This window comes from Uloborus diversus, chromosome 3, assembly GCF_026930045.1.
Source record: "Uloborus diversus isolate 005 chromosome 3, Udiv.v.3.1, whole genome shotgun sequence".
Taxonomy (NCBI): Eukaryota; Metazoa; Arthropoda; class Arachnida; order Araneae; family Uloboridae; genus Uloborus; species Uloborus diversus.
Genome location: NC_072733.1, coordinates 26745051 through 26767587, shown reverse-complemented (window position 1 = coordinate 26767587; position 22537 = coordinate 26745051). Strand labels below are relative to the sequence as shown.

Here is a 22537-nt window from a genome sequence, read left to right as displayed (position 1 = left end):
GTATTACTTCCTCGAAAAGTTTTCTTGGAATTGATCTGTATTTTTTGTATATGTAATGGATATTGGATGGAATGGAGAAAGGTTTTTTTTTTTTTTTTTTTTTGTTATACTGCAATCGGAGAATCTTCAAGCCTTTATTTAAAAGTATAGCGTTTTATTTTAGCATTGGAGATGATGCCAGATAGTTATTGTTTTTTTAAAACTATTAAACGGAATAACATTGTATAATTTTCAGAGTGACGCTCTTAAGTGCTTTTTTTTACTTCGTTTTCTGCATGTATTATTTCATTTCCGATTTTAATTGAGCTTTTTTTTTTCGCGTTATAACGTTATTGACAATAACTGGTAACTATTTTCCGGCAAAAGCACATGGCTTCAGTTCTCTTTTTTACTGATAATTTACAAGTCGAAACAAACATCTATGTTGTTCATTAAGAAATCAGACTTCTAGTATCAGATACATATCCTCTATTTTCAGAGTAAAACCAATGCCTTATATTTCAACACAAAGGATCCTCCCCCCCCCCCCTTTTAACTCCCGTAACAGATAATACGCATGTTTTGGTTATTTAGACGCGTTACACATTATAGTCTGTTATGAGTCAGTTTAATTTTTTTTTCTATAATTAATAATTAAAATGCCACCATCAAAAGCGTATCACGTGGCTAGAACGACTTTCACTTACCCTAACAGTAAAAGCCCTGTGGTAACCCAGTAAATATGCCACAACCAGTGGCGTAGCTAGAACAAAACATTCGAAGGGGGGGGGGGTATGGTTGAATTTTAGAGGGGGATGTGGTTAGTTTTAGACTTTTTCTATGGTCGGAAAAGGAAAATTTTGGAATATCAAGGGACAATGTATTCTTAAATACCCCTGGATACGCCACTGGCCATAATAGCAATATATTCGTTTTTTTTTCCGGTTTTTATTTTAATAATTTGGATTTGTTTAATTTTCACTCCTAGTTATAGTTGTTACTAACTTTTCTTAGTATTTTCAGCGAGTACAATAGATTAAATAACTTATTTCAACATTACAGCATTTTCTTAAACCCTGGCCTCTATGCCTAAGGTGACCATACGTCCCGTGACAGTCCCGTTTTCATGAAGTCTGTCCCGTTGTCCCCACGCTATGTGTCGGGAAACAGAAATGTCCCGTTTTCTGAAAGTTAGCAACCCATTCTAGTATACCGAAAAGAACTGGAGCACAGATGATAAAATATAGAACGGCGGATCAAGTTAGTCACTTCAGTGAAAAGATAACAGTAACTAATCTAGTAAAGTAAGCATGTAACCACGCGATTAGTACATCAGTATTTAGGAAATGGTTACTATATTCGGCAAATATTAGCCAATTCGACTATTATGAATAACACTTGGCAAATTATAAGAATATCTTAGTAGTAATTATTATGCTGTGAGTAAAAATATTCAAGTGTGGTTACACAATTGGAGCTTTTAAAATTATCGAAACATGGTGCAATTCTCACCCATGTCAGCTGTTGTTGGATAAAATTAGTGTTTTGGCTATTTTCAAAACGTTTCATCTGGCGATCCTGGTCAGAGAGACCGAAATAGAAAATACAAAGTAGCAAAGTTCTAAGGTTATCTTTAATTATTGATAGACTAAGTCCTCTTGTATGCTTGTCTATTGAAATTTGAGAAACCATTCTTCTTTTTCATCTGTTTATTTCTATCCATCCCAAACGCACAAAAAAAAAGTGTGTCTTTTTTATGTTTATTTAGTTATATTTTTTTAAATGTTAAGCATGCAGTTGCCTAAAATTTTAAAGCATCCCATTTTGAAGAAAAAAAATCTGGTCTCATCATCTATGCCGCACTTTTTTCTGTAGCGTCGCCGCCCGCTAGTTTCACTGCTGGTTATGTGTCACTCTTTTGAGAATAGAATCTCCCTAACTTACCACGAATATCAGAAATTATTCATTTGAGACGCTCCCCGCTATCAAAATAACAGCTGGGGAGGGTTTCTCTGCCCTACGCAATTAAAATTTCATTTCGTGAATGAAATAAATTTACCTCTCTTCAATGAAATTCCTCTCTAACATTGGCGTATGTAAATCCGATATAATTTTTAAATGGAGATAATAAATTTTCCCTCCACGTTATCTACAACATTGCTCGAAAGCTGAAATATTTTATGACTCAATTTCGCCAGGAGATTCATTGCTCGAGAGAAGAGTAGAATAGTTTATTTTGAGAAGGGGGATGGTGTGTCACTATTTCAATTCCACCCTCCGGATACCCATCCATTTTTCTCTAATGACAGCGGATTTGTTGCGAACGCGATGTAGAGGCATTTTCCTATTCTTATTGATATTTATATCTTTACTTGGGGGAAATCGGAAGACCCCATCAGAAACAGGAAATTCCTTGGAAGTGGATTTTTAGCACTGCTACATCATGTCTTGTTATGTACTCTAAAATAATTATCCTTATCTTTTCCTTTCTATTGTACTTATATCATTTATTTTGTTAGAGAAATTTAAACTCTCCAAGGCATCTGTAACGTTTTGGAGAATGAATACATTTATATTTTTTCTGCAACGAACAATAAAAATATGTGTAATGAAAGTGTATCTAAATTCATTCAGACACCATTCGTATATATTTTGCTTTGGATATTCTACTTTGGAAAATATATCGCCCCCGAAGTGACGCATCTCAAAAATTGAAGAAGAACGTACTAATTATTGATTAAAAATCTAAACTCACTTGTGCGTTGTGACGTATAAGCGATATCAATGGTGTACATGTTACCCCCGCAACCCCCTCGTCGCAGGAGGGAGGGGCACAAGAGGTATGAGGACGCACGCTATTAAAATAATAACACTTAGTTAAAATTACAAATTAATTTTTCGGATGTCAGGGGAGTACACTAATAAATCTTGCGAGGGGGGGGGGGTACCGAAGTCTATGTACACTCCTGAGCGATATAATCATTTAAGAAAAAACATTTTCGAACTGTGATTGTACAATATTAATTTAGACTAAAAGAAACAATTAGTCAACGTAACATCAGAAATGTTAATTAGTTTATAGTAGGGTCATTCCATATTAAATCAACAAATGGATCGTGCTGCACCATTTTTGATTTTGATGAAATTTGGTAGGTAGTATGTGCCAACAATCTACTTCGAAACGGCTCCGTTTTTTTTTTTCTTAAAGAAATTTTATTCCTGAGAAACATCTATTTTTTTGCTCATCGGATAAATAAAATTTGACATTTTTGATTAGTTTTCTAAGAGCTCTAAGAAATTTATTTAAATAAATAGGAAGATCAAACAAACACTGCCTATTATAACGCTTAAAGAATGAATTTTTATTTGCGCATGAAAAGAAACGATTTAAGATAAGGCTAATTAGAATTTTTCTGGGGTCAAATCGTAGTTCAGAAAGTGCCGCTTTCGTCATTTCGAGCACGAAAAAGACGATGAATAACTTGCAGTAGGAGACTTTTTTTTTTTTTTCTTCTTGCAGTTAGTTAAGCTTACTAGAAGTACAGAAAAAAAAAGCTGATACTGGAAGTCCTACATCATGTAAAATTGCTTAAATTTAAGTAAAAAATGAAAAAAAAAATTTTTTTTTCGCTCCTCCCAAACGGCTTGTGGGTTAGATGAGAAAATTTTGAAAAGGCTTAGGGTAAAAAACTTACGTTTTCCTTTGAACTGTTACGTTTTTCTAGCATGTTCAAATTTTTATCACCTGACCCACAGGCCGTTTTGGGGGGTTCGGGTAGGTTTGGAAAAAGTCCCTTTTTTAATTTTTTCTTAAGTTTAAGCAATTTTTTCATAATGAAGGACTACCGGAAAAACTACAACGGGGGGAAAAAATAGCCTCCTACTAGTCCCTCATCGACTTTTTTATGATCGAAAGGATAAAAACGGCACTTTTTTGAACAACGATTTGACCCAGGAAAATTTCTAGTTAAGCTTAATTAAAATCGTTTCTTTTAATGCACAAATACTGGGTGGCCCAGCAACAGCGGGTAATGTTTGAAACAAATGAAAAAATAAAAACAAACAAGAGACATGAGAAGAATTTAATGACTTATATTGAAAGGACATATTGGACTATTAATGATATAGAGGTACGAAGTGACCGCCATCTTTAACAAGGACAGCAGTTAGGCGGTTCTGCAGATCAGGTCTTATCGGCAGCGAAAAAGTCTTTGACCACAGTAACGGTGACTGTAGCCATAGCTATTTTATCGTCTTCCACCAATCCAGTACGTTGGAACTTGGCATACATTCTACAGGGAAGAGGATTGAAACACATTTTTCAGAACAAACATGGAAGCAAAAAGGAAAACATTTGTACCGTCAAACGCACAAAATGACTCACCTTTCCATAGTCCTTTTGTTTGGTCAATTCTTGTTGTGGAATTTCTCCTGCCATGCTCGTTTTGAACTGCCGTCACATTTTCATCACATCTGGCCATTTGTAGCACAATAAATACGCAAACTTCCGTTGAATATTTTTGTTCATTTTTACTAACAAGAATCACACGCTAAAGCGCACCGCACACTGAAGGAACATCACAATTGCCCACTCAACGGAGCATGCGCACCAAGTTTGGCTTCACTCACTTGCACCTAGCGCCATCTATTGGACTTTTTTTCAAACATTACCCGCTGGGCCTCCCGGTAAAAGTTCATTATTTTAGCTTTGCAATAAGCCGTGTTTTATCTTCCGACTAAATCAAATAAATTTACTAGAGCTTTTAGAAAAATGATTAATTTTACTCATCCGTCGAGCAAAAAATAGCTATAATCTCAGGAATAAGATTTTTCCAAGAAAAAATATGACAGTTTGGCAGTACAAAATATTGATACATGCTACCTTCCAAATTTCATCAAAATCGAAAATGGTGCGGCTCGAAAATTTCCGATAATTTGTTAATTTTATGACATAGCAGTGCTGCATAAAACATTGTTATTCCCCAATGCTGTTTTTACTTTCTTTTGAGTTGCCAATTCTGTTGTCGGGGTGCAATATAGGGGAGGGTGGCCCAAAGCGGGCTATCGCAACAATTCCAGTTTTATTTCCTTGCATTGTTCTTGAACAACAAAATAAAAAATGATTTTTGCATTATTTCAAACCCAATATTTATTTATTATCAAACATTATAAGCACTTGAAAAACCAGCTTTGCCCTACCAGGGGGCCTAAAGCGGGTAAGCCGTTCGGGTAAAGCGGGTAAGCTTAACTCATTGTGATTTGGTACATTTGTCAGTCAAATATGAAGTGATAAATGAGTAAATCAACCTACTAGCTATAAATGATAGTTGTAAATGATAGTTATAAATAATAAAATTAATTGACTAGCTAACTGCCATTATTAAAAAAAATATTAAAAAGTTATACTTATCCAATTTAAATTTAAAATCTAAGTCAGCACATTTGTTTTTTAAACATAAAGAAATAATTAATTAAATTAATATACTAAATAATTGCATTCATAAAAAATAACTTTTTTAAGTTGCACGTATCCTACTGAAATATAAAATTTAAGTCAGCACATGTGTCAAGAAATTATAAGTAAATATATGATTGAATCTAATACCCGCTTTGTCCGAAGGCACGTTTTGTATTTCAATAATTATAACCATAAACTTTAAAAAGAAACAAACAAAATGACCAATGTAGTTTGTAGGTAGATGGTGTCAGAATAACGTAATATTATTGACATAAAAAAAAAATAAATAAATAAAATAAAAAATAAAAATTAGTCTTTGACTACACAAGTTAAATACCTTCAGTTTTTTTTTTTTTTATTATAGATATCTCTCATTTTTCTTATTTTAAGCTTGATTACGCCATGCCGCTTCGCTGAGACTGCTTGAAACTTGAGAGTGTTCGGGTAAACACGGCATACACATGCATCGGCAACTTGCATAACATACGACGGCATACGAATGCCTACCCTCTTTGGGCCACTCTCCCCTATATATTGGAAAAAGTTAGAATGTGAATGAAAATGTGATTTATAGTTTAGTTAATTACTAAAATCTAAATAATTTTTGCAACTCTTAAAAGTCTCTTATAGGCTGATGAACTGGACGTTTACGTTCATCAGTTTCCTTTTTATTTCATTCATCTTTATTGAATTTTAATTTATACTTAAATTTTTATATACTTTCTCTACATTTCCCATATATTCTCTGCATTCCACTGGTTTTGGATTTTCGTTTTATTTTGTGTTCATTTTAAAATTGTTTTGGTCTCTTCTTATTTGTTGAGTTTTACTTTTGTATCGGATATACAGTGGTCGGCCAAAATTATATATTAAATCTTTGTATGAAAAAACTATTAAGAAAAAAAAACAAAAAAAAAAAACAAAAAAAAAAAACTAGGCAGGTTTAACCTTTTTAGTTGTTCCATTTTTTTTTCTAAAATTACTTGGTGTTCATATTATTTTGTCCGACCCTTGCATAATATATGAACTTTGTTAGTTCATATATGCTTTCGAATGAATGAATGTCGTATATGAGAAAGGAACCAATAAGTAGGATTAAAAATGCAAAAATGCGGTTCCCAAGTCCCTAATAGTTTTATATTTAATTAATACTAGAAAATAACTCGTCATGGTATGACGGGGAGCAAATTGCCTCTTTTTATTAGAGAGATTGGCCTTCAAATTTGACGCGTTCCAATAAATATCTGTACCTCAGAGCCAGATTAGCGTAAGTCACATTTTCAGTACTGTTCAGGAAAGATTAAAAACGTTTGTTTACTGCTTTCAAAATATAAACTATTTCATGTTTCAAAAGTAAAATACAAATAAAATCACAGTGAAAAAATATGTAAAATAGAAAAAATAGCAAGAAGTTTCAGAAACAAACTTCATCTTATGTCCTAGCTGTCAAATAACCGGAACATTCTGTCCGTGAACCTTTTGTCCGTCGGACCTTATGTCCGCTGGATCTTATATCCGCCGGACCTTCTGTCCCTCGTACTTTTTGCAGGTGGATCTTCTTGTCTGTGGACTTTATGTCCTGCATTCGGTGACGTTAGAGCATTACTCGATCAGTGATTTTGGCTATTATATATATGAAGATGTGTGCCCACTTAAACAAATATTACGTAAAAAATTTACCTGTACTCAGGCTCGTCATTTCGAATCTTTCAAAAAGGGGGAAGGGGGGACAAAAATGCATATTCAATGCAATTTTTTTCGCAGAGTAGTAAAACCAATGTCCACTTACATGTAAAAATACTAATTTTTCAAACCGGGGGGGGGGGGGGAGATGTGTACACATTAAAAATTCAGATTATTTATTTTAGCATATCGTCACCTCAGATCAACAGTCAGACATCTAATTCCAGGGATATCAGTATATCTTACTGTTGCTTTGAGGCGACGATATAACTGTTTTATGCAGCATTTCCTATAAGTGCTCTTTGGTTTGTCTGGACAAAGGTCAATTCTTACAATACTTCCGCCTTTTTTAGGCTATTTTTATTGTAAATGGCAATCTTCTAAATAATTATGCATACTGTATAAACTTTCAAAAATATTTCAGGCTTCATAAAGTCAAAAGGGAGCCTTGTGAAATTAGATGGGTTAATTACTTTTCATACGTACTGATGAATTGATGTTTTTTTAAACATTTTCCTTTCTTTCTTAAATCTAATCCTAAACGTAGGAAGAAATATCTTGACAAATGCAAAATTTTAAATTACTGACAGTTAGAAAACATTTTATAAATCAAAGATAGTAGTAGTATGGATTTTATGACATTAGTATGTAATTGCACTTTATGATAGCTTAGTCATTAGTCTTAAAAATGATTAACTTTGCACAATGCAAGATGTTTTTATGTAAAAGAAAAAAATTTAATGTTTAATTTACCTAACTTAGATTTTGTTTCTTTTATAGTGAAAATCTGATGAATACATTGAGTTTTATGTATGCAAAACTACTGATTGTGATGGGGATATGTTTTCCAGTATCTGAAGTTATATCAAAGAGAATTCCTACTGCCTACTATGAGGTTAGTTAGTATTACTTTAATCATTAAAAATATAGCATTTCTAAAATAATTAAATCAGAAAGAGAAAGAGACCCGTTCTTGCAGTACGGCACTGTACCAAACGCGTTGCCCTCTGAAAGCATCGAAAATCGTTTAAGATTGCTTTTATGGAGCTTCAGTTTTGAATAATGGCCGAACTTCTAACATTACCAAACACGGTTCACAGTCGCGCTTTTAAAACTTCAGTTATGAAAAAATTTCGGACAAGGGTCCGACTGCCCTCGTATGAAATCTGAAAAAGAAAAAACTACAATATCGAAAAATTTATGGCGGAGAGCGTTTAAATCCCTTCAACTAATATTATTGAATATCGCTTTAAAACTTCGTTTTCTAAGACTTTAATTTCAAAATACAGAGTTTTTGGGGAGAGCCCCAGAACCGCCCTGCCCGTAACATCATCGAAGTTAGTCTGAAACTGCATTTTTAGAACTTCTATTTCAAAAAATTGGGCGGAGAGGCGATGGATTTCGCTTTATTCTTTAAAAAAATCCATCGGGGGTTAGCTTCAAAAAGTTGCATTCTTTTCATTACAATAAAGTCAACAAATACAGCCTGTAATGGCGCTTTTAAGATTTCAATTTCTAAAAATTTCTGCAGATGGCCTTCCGAATTTTTCCTCCCCATAGCATCACCAGAGATCGTCTAAAACTGTGTTCTTAGGACTACAATTCCAAAAAATTTGCAGAGAAGAACCCCCTGACCCCCACCCATCAGAAGCGAGAATTTTTTGAGTGCCTGCCTAGAACTATATTTTGGTTGCACCACTGGGTAGCATATGAAGTCCTTGCCCCACCTTGGAAAAAAATTAAAGGCACTGTTGCTCCCACCTCAAAAAAGTGGGGAGAGGGGGTAATCTTAGTCATATGCCCCTCCCCCAAATAAAAACATATATTCGCCACTGCCTTCGATTATCTTAGGGAGAGAGTGGTTCGGGCTTCTGCCTCTCCCCAACCCTCCTCCAACTTTTTTGAATTTTTAGTTCTAAAAACGCAGTTTCACTCTAACTTTGGTGAAGTTAGAAGAGAGAACAGATTCGAGGTCCGTCTCCCCAGAAATTTTCCGAAATTAGAAGTCTTCTAAACATGATCGCCGGCCAGCTTTGCTAACGTTAGGAGACAGGTAGTTTTTCGAAATTGATGCTCCAAAAACTCAATTTTAACAGAGCTTCGATGGTGTTATGTAAGAGATTTCGGATGTTTTCAGAATTGAAACCCTAGAAACGAAGTATTACGCGATCTTTTATGATCTATATGATATAAAAAAATGATTACGCGATCTTTTATGATATCTTTTATGATATATGATATTATTATATATATGGCAAAACAACATTCCTATGATTTGTCAATAGTCATGCTCTCTACTCAATCGAATGTACTTTTAATGGCAATTTCTCAAGTGGGAAATGCCGCTGAAAGGGATCAGATTCGGATCGAGAGAAGACATGCGGATTGCGACTACACAGTTGCTCACCATGCAAAAAAACTGTGTTCCAGAGATGTTCCCAACGATTGCAGGAACCCTGGGAGGAATGGGTGCACATTCATACTTTGGAGTGGATTAGGGTTTCGGATTTCCAAATATATTCAACGAATGTATTTTTGCAGTACAATTTAATTTTGAACAATGATATAGTATTATTGTAGTTTAAGAGATTAGTATTGAAAAAGATCCTCTGTTCAATGTATCTTTCTAACTTAGTCTAGAAATACTTTTAAGTCGGCAATTTACACTATGTTTTTTATTTTTGATCACAAATATCATTCAGCAAGTAAACTACATGATTTGTCAATGAAATATAAATATTTTATTCCTTTCTAGGGCTTTTATTTGTATCTGTATGGAGGAAGTGTTATGTTTCTCTTCTTCATATATCGATTTATTTTGAAGACTGAAAAGACAGATCGACGATCCTGCAGAGAAAAATTGATCGTTCGGTTTAGATCAATGTTTAGGCCTAAAAATATCTTGGAATCATTTGAAGATTGTAACAGAAGTGAACACAATAACATCAGGAACGTTAATCCAGCAGTTAAATCAAATAGACCTTATGCATCAAATGAATACTCATACATTTATCTCAGATTTGGAGTAGTAGGTAAGTATATCTCATACTAAGTTAATACAAAAATTACTTTTCCGTTTGTGACAATGGTAAAACATTTATGACACTCAAAAATTTCTTCCTTATCCCATCTCTTTTTTCACAATGTTTTATTTCTCTTTTTGACGACATCAAATGTGAATCGCTCATCAAAATCAAAATTTTCGTATCACTTATTTATTTTCAGAGACCAAGTGTATACACAGATTTTTAAAATCAGGAGTGTCCTTCTAGAAGGGGAGGGGGGGGGGGGGGTTTCATGGCATGAACTGCATTATTATTGGAATTTTAATAGGGTTATTTTAGATAATCTTTTTCAAATTTCTTGGGGGGGGGGAGACTTCTGTTCTTGGGAGTACTCTAAAACTCGGGGGAAGCACCATCACTCTTTGGTGTATGAGATCCCTCCTTAAGCCACAATTAAGACTTATTAAACGGGCTCCCTGAAGTAAAATTAAATTTGACAAGCAAATCCAAATAAAAATAGTGACCAATGTGTTTTAAAAAATTGCCAAGTTTTGAAGCTTTGAAAACCTTTTTTTTTTTTTGTGGTATAATATTTGCTCAAAACTACGCAGGTTTACTTGCAATGATTTTTCTTGCACTCAATGTATGGTTATTTAATCAATAAGCTGCTACGACCCACTTTTGTTTTGACATTAAATTAGTTTTATTTAGCAACGCATTTCAATGAGAATACATAAATATTAAAAAAGAAAAAAAAAACAGCTCTTTGTTTTTATTATCAACTAACGAAAATATGCTGTTGAGAATTTTACTACCTTCGAAAGGAAAAATGGTTGCATAAATTAGTTACTTGATATTTTGCAATTATTTTATTGCACATTTTCATTACATTAAGTGATAAATTTGCTGCAGTATTACAGCGTGCAGAAAAGAAAACTGAATCAACAGTATTGTTTGCTGAACAAAAATTAAATTTAATTGAAAGAAATAAGCGTTTAATTATTTATATTTTATCCGTATGTGAGCCCCATTGTGAGAAAAGCTTTTTTATTTGATTTCAGTTTTCTAAATTTACAGAAAGTGACAGAATGAGTTAAGGTAACATAAAGTCATTGCTTTAAGAAGTAGGAGTAACACCTTTCTGTTCAAAATATGTTCTACAGTGAAACTATTTATCTCGAAAATTGTGTCGTTTTAAAACAGAGGTCAGATTATACTTAGCCAACGTTTTTAATCAATTTACGTGAATGTAATTTCAATGTATTAATTGAGGTGATTCATTTTGGGATTGATTTTGCTGATAAACTGAACTTTAGTACGGTAAAAATAATGAATGTAACCAAATAGTTCAGAGGCGGCGACTGGAACTGAAAAGGCAAGGGGGGGGGGCAAAAAACCCCTAAAAGCCATATGATTTTTAGCGGTAGCAAAAAAAAGGAGGGGGGAGGAATACATTTTTGCTAAGGCTGGTTTTGAGAGCATATGAGTGGTAATTGATGAAAATCTAACAGTTTACCTCACGTTTTTCTTAAGATTGTGATGAATTATGTACACAATAACTTTCCCCTAAGAAACACTTACACATTAATTACACTTACGTTATTTTTCCCCAAAGTACTTTGAGATGTCACAAACACTTGGTAATAATTTTATAAAACAAGTATGGCTTGTTTAAGTAAAACAATTGATTTATTAATATCTAAACAATGAATACATAAACTAAAAGTTACTGCTTGTACTAAATAACGTTTTGTAAACAGATATACAAAGTAAAACAAATCATTATGATCTGAAAATTTTGACACTTCTGCTTTTTTTTAAAATAATTTCTAGTTTTGGTTTCTGATTTGGAAAATGAAATAAATGAGCTAAAAAGGGGTGGGGGCGTTTGCCTTGCCCTCCCTCCCCTGTAGAGAAACCTAAGCTCTATGCTTCTTCCCAACCATTATTCCAATAGAGAGCGCTGCAAGCGCTTATTGAATTAAGTAAGTTGATTATGGAAAAATTTAGTGGCAACTCTGACAGTGGAAGAGATGGATAGAATTCGAAACACGAAGCGCAAGCTCCGTGGAAGCGAGTAATTCGCTGTTTAGAATAAATGATTTGGTTTTAATCATCAATGTAAATAATGTACATAGTCTTCAATAAAGATGTTAAGTTTTCTTCGAGTCGTGATAATTTGAACCTACCACTGAACCACCAGATTGACATAGAATTGCACATTTTTTCCCACATGGTGCATCGGCACCGGGAAGATGAACTATAACTTTTAGTAAGTGAATCTCATTTGGATAGCATTTTTATGCGAAGACTGCAAAAGGTAGGAACTTTTGAATCATTTACACTGTTGAAAATCATTGAAAATGGAACCAAAATCATTTATACAAAAAAGAACTGTTCTTCGCTCTTCTACTACGGTAATCGTAAAAAATGTTGATAAATACATAGAAGAAGAGCAAAATGAAGAACTAGAAAATTGTTTAGAACTGTTAAATAGCAAGGAGATAGAACTTGATAACTTAGATGAAAAAATACAAATTTTGATAGAAGACGAGAAGAAACTAGATTCCGATATAGAAACTTCCATGAATTATAAAGATAAAATAACTTTGACGAAATGTCGGATAAATCGTTATTTTAAGAAATTAGAGCAGCGAAATGAAAATAAAACGTTCATTAATAACGTATCAAATAATTCCTCTCTTATCGATGAAATTCGAAACCAAACACAAAGTAACGTACGGTTACCAAAAACTTCCATCCAAAAATTCAACGGTGATTACGGTGATTGGATAAATTTTTGGAATTCTTTCGAAGTAACTATTCACAAGAACACAACACTTTCAAAAGTCGAAAAATTCAACTATTTGAAAAGTTATTTGAGCGGAAATGCTGCTAGTGCTATAGAAGGTTTTTCGATTTCGGAAACAAACTATGATTCTGCGATAGACATTCTCAAAAATAGATTTGGTCAAAACGACTTGATAATTAACATGCACATTTCCAATCTTTTGAGTTTGACCCCGGTACAAAGCTCAAATGAAGTTACGAAATTAAGAAAATTGTATGATAAAATTAACGTACAAATAAGAAGCCTTTTTTCACTCAATGTCCAACCCGAGAGTTATGCGAATATGTTAATTCCTGTTTTGATGAAAGTCATTCCTGCTGATATCGCTCTAGAATTTCACCGCAATAGAGAGAATTCAACCACTATAGATTTGAATGCATTTCTAAACTTTCTCCGTTCGGAGATAGAATCTCGGGAAAAAATCGCTAGTATAAAACTTCCGCCTTCGAATAGCAGTGAACAGATTAAAACAAGTACTTTGAATAATAAGCAGTTCAGAAAGATCCCTTCCAGATCACAGCACTTGACAGAAAACAGATGTCCTTCAACACATGAGCTAATTGCTAAAACGTCAATAAATCTTGACAAGTGTCTATTTTGCTCAGAAGATCACGAGTCGGAAAAATGCGTAAATCTCAACGTGGATGAAAAAAGGAATGTATTGCGGGGGGATGGCAGGTGTTATTTATGCCTTAGAAAAAATCACAGAATATCTGCTTGCCACTTTAAGGCAACTAAGCGTTGCAAAATTTGCAAAGGAGCTCATTCCGAGGCGATTTGTTATAAATCCCATTCAAAGTTAAAATATAATGACACCGACAAAAAAGAAGCAAGTTCACTTTCGAGAAATAATGATAATCAATTTGAAAAAAATAAGGAAATCATTTCTGCCGTATCACATTCTAAATCCAATTCGATGCTTTTGCAAACTTGCTCGGTAAAAATCAAAACAAAACAAGGCATAAGCTATCCGCGTCTTCTTTTGGATAATGGAAGCATGAAGTCTTTCATTACACAAGAATTAGCTAATAAATTAGATCTTGAAGTAATTAGAAAAGAAAAATTATCGGTTTACACTTTTGGAATTACTGCGCCAATTCAAAAGACTTACGACGTCATTAGATTAGTACTTGAACATAGAAGTTCCCCTAATTCTAGAATAGAAGTTGAATTATTGGTAACCGATCACATATCAGGTTCGGACATTCCTCCACCAAAATAAAAAGAAATTAGACAAAATAAACTGCTACGAAATTTGATATTAGCGGATTCTCTTGACAGTCAACAACCTGTTGGCATTTTAATCGGAGCAGATTATTACTACAATATAGTAACGGGTCACATTAAACGTTTGAACAAAAATCTTGTCGCTGTAGAAACTATTTTTGGCTGGAGCCTACAAGGACGAGAAGAAGAAGATAACTTTACTTTATCATTTAATGTGATAGTAGAGGAAGATTTAATCTCGAAACAAATAGAAAAATTTTGGGATTTGGAAAATTCCGGACTCATATGCGAAAATCAAAATTATAATTCAACCGAAAATGAAATCCTCAAACAGTTCGAATCTGATGTAGTATACAAAGATTGTCGGTGTAAAGTTAAATTACCATGGAAAAGTGACGCATCAAGGTTGGATGATAATAGAGAAATCGCGGAACAAAGGTTCAACCGACTTAGAAATCGATTCAAAAAAAATCCGCAACTATTTTCTGAATACCAAAACATAATACAAGATTACTTGAAACAGAATATAATTGAGCCCGTCACAGACGAAACGGATAAAGAAAATATCGTGTTTTATTTGCCTCATAGGGAAGTAATACGTGAAGATAGAACCACAAGCAAATTGCGAATTGTTTTTGATGCGTCATCACATGACTCAAACTCCGCATCTTTAAATGACTGTCTCCACGTTGGCCCAAATTTGTATCCGGAGATATTCGAAATTCTGTTAAGATTTAGATATTATCCAGTAGCATTTACTGCAGATATAAAGCAAGCGTTCTTACAGATTCTCTTAGATAAAGAAGATCGAGACGTAACCAGGTTTTTCTTCACTGACTCCCCCACCAATGACAATATCCCGCCTCTTGTTTATCGTTTTTCAACAATTCTTTTCGGACTGAATAGCTCATCATTTTTACTATCAGCAACTCTCAAACATCACTTTAAAAAGTATAAACAACTCTACCCTGAAACGGTTAGTATTTTAGAAAATAATGTTTATGTAGATGATGTAATTTTAAGTCGAGACACAGTCAGAGAAGCCTTGACTACTTCTTTGGAAACAATCCAGATACTCAAGGAAGCGAGCATGCAACTGCACAAATGGCATACTAATTCGAGAGAATTACATGAACTTTGGGAAAAAGAAGGCATAATTTCAAATGCAAATTTTCAAATTTCTGATGTTGAAAACACCGCCTTAAAAGTTCTGGGCATGGCGTGGGATAATTCGAGGGATTTACTGTATTTTGATATTCGAAGCCTATTGTCATTTTTATCGAAGCCAATTGAGACAAAAAGGTTTATTCTACAAGTGTTAGGACGAATTTTCGACCCAATAGGAATTTTGGGACCCTTCACTGTAAGAATCAAACTCTTAATTCAAAAGATTTGGGCATCACATATAGATTGGGACGATCCACTTCCCGAAGATTTGATCTCCCTATGGAGAAAATGGTGCGAAGAGTTGCATCAAATAAGTAAATTCAAAATCCCTCGACATTATTTTTTTGAAAGTTTGTGCTCAGACATTAGAAATCTCGAACTACATTGCTTCTCAGACGCTAGCACTGTGGCATATGGTACAGTTGCGTACTTACGTTTCAAGACGAATGATAAAGAAATTCGAACGACGTTCATTGCTTCCAAAAATAGGGTAGCGCCATTGAAAATACTCACCTTACCCAGATTAGAACTAATGGGGGCATTACTATCTGCCAAATTGGGAAATAATATAGTTAGAATTTTGAATTTGGATATCCCTTGTTATTTTTGGACCGATTCAAGCATAACGTATTTTTGGATCAAGAAACAGCCCGATGCATTTAAACCCTTTGTTAAGAATCGTGTTCAGGAAATTCAGAAGTTGACGTCACCAAATAATTGGGGACATTGCAGAAGTTGTGATAATCCAGCGGACTTAGTCAGCCGAGGAGCAAAGATCTCAAAGTTGATTAATGAACCCCTTTGGACACAAGGTCCACCTTGGTTGAGACTGTCGCCTGACCATTGGCCAAAATTGACCCATGAGAAAATAGTAGAAGAATCTCAGCTAGAACATAGAAAAAAATTCCTGGAGACACATGAACTTGAATGTATAGTCGAAAATAGAGAAGACCCAGTTGATTTATCCAAATATAGTGACTTAGAAAAGTTGTTGAGGGTTACAGCATGGACAAAACGCTTTATCGCGAAATTGAGAAAATCTAGTAACATACAAGGAGCTCTAATTACAGAAGAGCTACAAGAAGCAGAAAATTTATTGATACGATGTGAACAGAAGAGACACTTTGGAGAAGAATTTAAATCTTTAAATGAGGGTAATTCGGTTGAGAAGAATTCCCCGTTGTACAATTTCGCCCCCTACATCGATGAAAAGCAAGTCATGAGATTAGGAGGAAGATTGGAGTTCTCAGAGTTTTCTTTGGATAATAAACATCCAGTCATCTTGCCTACAAACTCCGCGCTAACAAGACTGATAGTACTTAAAGAGCATGAAAAAATAATGCACGGAGGTACATCTGCTACTCTAGCCAAAATTAGATCTCGCTTCTGGATCCCGAAGGGGCGCCAGTTAATTAAAAAGATCATCAAAAAATGCTTGATTTGCCAGAAATATTTAGCCAAACCAGCAGATCAAATGACAGCGCCTTTACCGAAAGATAGAATCCAAGAGTCACCACCATTTTCCATTTGCGGAATTGATTTTGCGGGACCTGTATATGTAAAGAACTACAAAGATATGCAAAAGTCGTATATTGTTTTGTTTACCTGCGCAGTAACTCGTGCCGTACATCTTGAACTTGTGTCAAACATGTCGACACAAGCCTTTTTACTTGCATTCAGAAGATTCTTAAGTAGAAGAGGGAATTGCAAAATCATTTATTCCGATAATGCTAAGACGTTTAAGAAAGCTGAAGAAGAAATGAGAAAGTTTTCTAAAATATTGGAAGATGATACATTTAAAAATTTCATAGCTAAAGAAAGAACACAATGGAAATACATCATCGAAAGAGCCGCATGGTGGGGAGGATTCTATGAACGCCTTGTTAGATCGGTTAAGGAATGTTTGCGAAAAGTAATAGGAAGAGCCCTTCTGACGTTCGAGGAAATAACGACGCTTCTAACAGAAGTGGAAACTGTTTTGAACTCGCGCCCACTATCTTACACCTACAACGAGATAGATGAACCTGAAGCATTAACTCCCTTACATTTTTTAAATTATGCAAAAAATGACCACAGCTATCCAGTTCACTTCTCTGATCTCATCGCCAAAACTTCTCCTGACCAATTGAGAAGAAGAAAGGAGTATCAGACAAGACTATTAAAGAACATTTGGCTGAAATGGAAAACCCAATATCTTCTAGATTTAAGAACTGGACATCGCTTGGATTGTAGTAAAGAAGGAAAATCTCTCAAGATAGGGAACGTGGTACTTCTCGAAGGAAGTAACAAAAATAAGTTCTTGTGGCCTTTAGGTATAATTACAGAACTCTTTAAAGGACGTGATGGACTTATTCGTGCCTGCACAGTTAAGACAAAGGACGGACAATACAGGAGGCCGATACAGCTAGTGTATCCTTTGGAAATGATCAATGGACCATGAAAAAAAAATCTTTTGGAACTTTCATTTTATTTCTTTTCTATATATTAGTTAAACGATTTGATAGTTTAGAACTTTAATTTCTTTATTTTTGATTTTTGAATTTGTCTAATTATGTTTCATTTTGATATTCATTACTTATTGAAAAGCATAATAATTTGAATATGATATTATTTGTTTCTCTAAATACTTTTTTATATTGCTATATTCATTTTTTGTTGTGTAAAATTGTTATTGTTATATTTCAATATATTTTGATTACAAAGAAAATGTAAACTCGAGGAGTTTAGGTGGGGAGTGTGTAGAGAAACCTAAGCTCTATGCTTCTTCCCAACCATTATTCCAATAGAGAGCGCTGCAAGCGCTTATTGAATTAAGTAAGTTGATTATGGAAAAATTTAGTGGCAACTCTGACAGTGGAAGAGATGGATAGAATTCGAAACACGAAGCGCAAGCTCCGTGGAAGCGAGTAATTCGCTGTTTAGAATAAATGATTTGGTTTTAATCATCAATGTAAATAATGTACATAGTCTTCAATAAAGATGTTAAGTTTTCTTCGAGTCGTGATAATTTGAACCTACCACTGAACCACCAGATTGACATAGAATTGCACATTTTTTCCCACATATCGATACCACTGGTACTAATACAAAACCTAACACTTGTGAGACATGAGATTTTTGCTCAAATGCATAATAACTCAACAAACTTCCGTTGTGGTTAAATGCCTCTTTCTCAGATTTGAGAAAATCATTAAAATCTTTCAAACAAAATTCTAAGAAACATATTCTGTCCCATGTAGGGAGACATTTTGCATATTTCACCTGTTGAAAGTACTTGCTAATGATAGATCACAATTCTGCTTTTCTATAATTTTACTTTGTGACTGCCATAATTCTACTCTCAGTCAAATTTATATTGTTCATATAGATTTTCAAAAATATCTTACTTAGATCATAAGATTCAAATCTACAAAAATTAAGAAGAAAAAAGAAAGAAGCGAAAATTAACATATACTACTACCTACTTAAATATGTCAATTTAGGTTAAAGGAAGAACATATTCTAGTAAAAATCTAAGATGGATTTTATTCTCATTTTAGTTGTAGAGATCATTCCTTGGGTGAGAAATGTAAAAATGCTGTTAAACTATTTTAAATTATGGCATAGAAGGAAAACAATGTGTTTCAATGTTCAGTTTTTAAAATTTACTTGATGTTTCTTTAATATTTTAAGAATACAGAGTAAAACTATGTGTATATGCCTTAAATTGCATTATCATTTTCAAAAAAAAAGAAAAAAAAAATTTTTTTTTCCTCCATAAGTCAGCTTTTGAAGTTTTACTTGTTGTTACAGATGAATGAATTTTTCATTTAAAACCACTTCTGTCGAATTATGAAATACTTAACCAAAAATATTTTTATTAAGTAGACAGCACTATTTGGAGATATGTCCATTGTTCCAGACACATATTTTTTTGAAATAAGTACTTCAGATTAAAAAAAAAAAACGATAAAATATCAAACTTCTTTGTAAAATGTTCTCCAAACAATAGTAAAACATAATATAAGCATTTAAAATTATCAATAAAAAATTACATATTTAAAAAAAAAAAAAATCAGAAACAAAACCCCTCTCTTTTGTCACAAGAATCCATGGTTGAAAAAATGAGGCAGTCCTAATATCCCAACCCCCATTTGTTAGTTGTTTCAACCCTAAAACGAAAAATTCTTGCAGAGATAATAATAAGCAGGATTTAAAGAATCAACTACAAAAAAATGAAGTAATTTAATCAATTATTAAATGCGTAGCAGCTGTTTAAAGTTCATGTCCAGTGCCCCGGGGAGCAGGTCTGAAGGGGTTAAAGTCAAATATAGAAAACCTGTAATTCAACAATGGATAAATGTTATAAATGTACGTAAATCATACGGAAATACAGCACAATAGATTTAGGACTCTGAGTACTCAAATGGAAAAAATGAAAATCACAAAATGTTAACATATGACATTAACAATCGTAGGAAGGCACAAAATCTTACGATAGAGAATAATGGCAGGGCTGAAAAATGTTGAAAAAACTTAATAGTGTTTCTTCAACTGGATTTCGACTACTCTCGCTTTGATGGGATAAAATTCCCTAAATGTTTGTAATTCATCACTTATTTCTTTTTTATTATTCTGCCAAAAAGGTTGAATCTTCGTTATTGAATGTTTCCCCCCTTTTTTTTTCCTATTCATCAACGTTATTTTTATAGTGGCTACTAAATCTTTTTATTTTTATTTTTAAGGGGGGTTTAAAAGAAGTGTTAAATCATACCATAAACTGTATTACTGTACTTTTATGTATCTACATTATTGTGCTTTAAAGGGAAATCACAAAATTTTAAAGCATTTGTATTGACGAAGGATCAAATAATGAATCAAATGCTATGCTTTTTAAACTTTTGATAACTTGAGCCTTTATAAAATCTTTGTTGTTTAGGTATGTATCTTTTTCCAAGAACCTTCTAGTTTTTCTAAGAACCTACCTCCTTTACCTTCTGTATGAGATGCTGTTGTTAAAAATTGACAATTGTAAAAGCATCATATTAAAACTAAGCAACATTCCTAAAGTAAAAATAAAAAGAAGAAAAAAATTGAACTTCAAATAGTTATTGTAAGTATAACTTACGAGGGTCTTTCGGAAGTTCCATTTTGAAATAAAAAACGGACAAGTACAAATAGAGCAAAGAAATTTATTGCACAAAAATCGACCACCCTTACCTTTTTTTTTTTTTTTGATATAGCTCCCGTGATTTTCCAGTCATTAGCCGTAGCCTGGTACAAGCTTTTGTGAATCCTCTTTGCAGAATGTTACCGCCTGTGTAGGCAACTATGGAGAAACATGTTATTTGAGCTCACCGCTTTTGTACCGCCGACCACCAAGGAAAAAGTTTAGATGCTGAAACAAATGAAAGTTGCTGGGAGCGGTGTCGGAGCTGTGCGGAGGCTGGTTAAAAACGTCCCAGCCAAAGTCCTGTAAGTGTCCTCATGATTGGCTACACAGGCGGCAACATTCTACAAATAGGTTTTCAAAAACTTGTTCTACGCTATGACAAATGCTTGGAAAATCACGGGAGCAATGTCGAAAAATAGCATAAGGGAGGTGGATTTTTGTGCAATAAATTTCTTTGCTCTATCTGTACTTGTTCTTTTTTTTTTATTTCAAAATGGAACTTACTTTCCGAACGACCCTCGTATTAAGTACCTAAGTATTTAAGCATGTTTATAGGTTATTTTTCTGACTTTACTTGAATTCTTCTGTTTAAGAGTATTAATTTTATTCGTTGATTTATTGAAAATTTTCAATAGCAAAAAGCTATTTTGATTATTTGTATTAAATATTTCATTATTGTTTTAATAGCTTTTGGAATAGCCAGCATGATATATTCTGGTTTAGAACTTGGAGATTTTTTTGAATTAAAATCTGAAAGTCACTGTTATAATATTCTTCATGGCGTGGGACCAGCTGCAAGGATTGTGTTTACTTTCATTCAGATGTACTTTATTTTCCTAAATTCTCAAGTGAGTATATTTTGTTGATTTAACTAAACACTTTCGAGTTTTTTAAAGCTTATTTTTGACTGCAATATTTCTAAATGATTTAATTGTGGAATCCCATCTGTGAAAATAACCACAAAAAGTTTCATGTTTTTTTTTTTTTTTTAATAAAATGATCGATTTGATTAACACACTTTTCCTAATGTTCTGCTTTAAAATTAATTAAGAATAAGAAGAACATTAGGAAAGAATATTTAGAATAATATATTTTTTTTCTTTTCCTAATATTCTTCTTTAAAAAAATTAATAAGATTTGCAAAAATGGTAGTGGAAAGGTTTTATCAGTTTTTTTAAAATTAAAATCACTTACAATTATGTGTGAAAGGGCGCCCATATAGGGGGTAAGTGGGGACTCAAGCCCCCCCCCTCCCTTAGAAATTAGAACTTCCTTGCTTTTAGTACTTTTTTTCTTTGCAAAAATGCAAAAACATTTCTTTTCCAGCTATTAATGAATAAGTTATTAAAAATGTTAATTTTTTATAACCCTAATCGGTACTGAAATCGGTTTCCATAGGGAAAATATCCTGATAAACCATGGAAAACATATCTGAGCCCCCCCCCCTTAAAATTTTTCATATAGGCGCCTATTTAAACAACTCATTTTTTCTACCATTTGGTTCACAAGATATTAAAATCCCCTCCTCCCCTTTTTTAAAACTGAGGGCATGTTGATTCAGTTGAAGACACTATCAGCTGACTGAAAAATTAAATAGATAAATACAAATGTGGTAAGCAGCAACAGACTCTGAGCCCAGTTAGACTGGTCCTAGTCAATTTATTGATCTTCAAGGAAGATCAATAGCCCGCTTAAATCCCCTTGCTCATTACAATCTCTTCGGGTATGCTGTTCCACCTAAGGTTAATAATTTTTTCTAATTTCCAGATTAGATAATCCAAACCACTTTTACATTACCTGTAAAAATATTAATGTCTCTATTAACCCTTTGAGTAATATCCTTAATATATAAGAACAATATGCAGTGATTGTCATGAAGCTGAATCTTGTGGAACACCTCTTTAAACATTAGTCCACTTCAAAAAATGACCCCTAGTAACTACCCATTGTTTCCTCCCAGTAAGCCAATATTAATTAGTATCCATATTAAAATTTTCCTTCTTACTTCAGTACAA

The 22537-nt window shown here is 33.5% G+C and overlaps 1 protein-coding gene across 1 annotated transcript in view; it reads left to right on the top strand.

Moving 5' to 3' along the window:
- LOC129218292 (proton channel OtopLc-like) overlaps nucleotides 1–22537 on the top strand; it is a 78612-nt gene that overhangs the window by 43969 nt on the left and 12106 nt on the right. The window contains exons 5-7 of the mRNA XM_054852526.1: nucleotides 7901–8015; nucleotides 9876–10152; nucleotides 21210–21370. Coding sequence (XP_054708501.1) covers nucleotides 7901–8015; nucleotides 9876–10152; nucleotides 21210–21370 — 553 coding nt within the window. The remainder of the gene's footprint in view (nucleotides 1–7900; nucleotides 8016–9875; nucleotides 10153–21209; nucleotides 21371–22537) is intronic.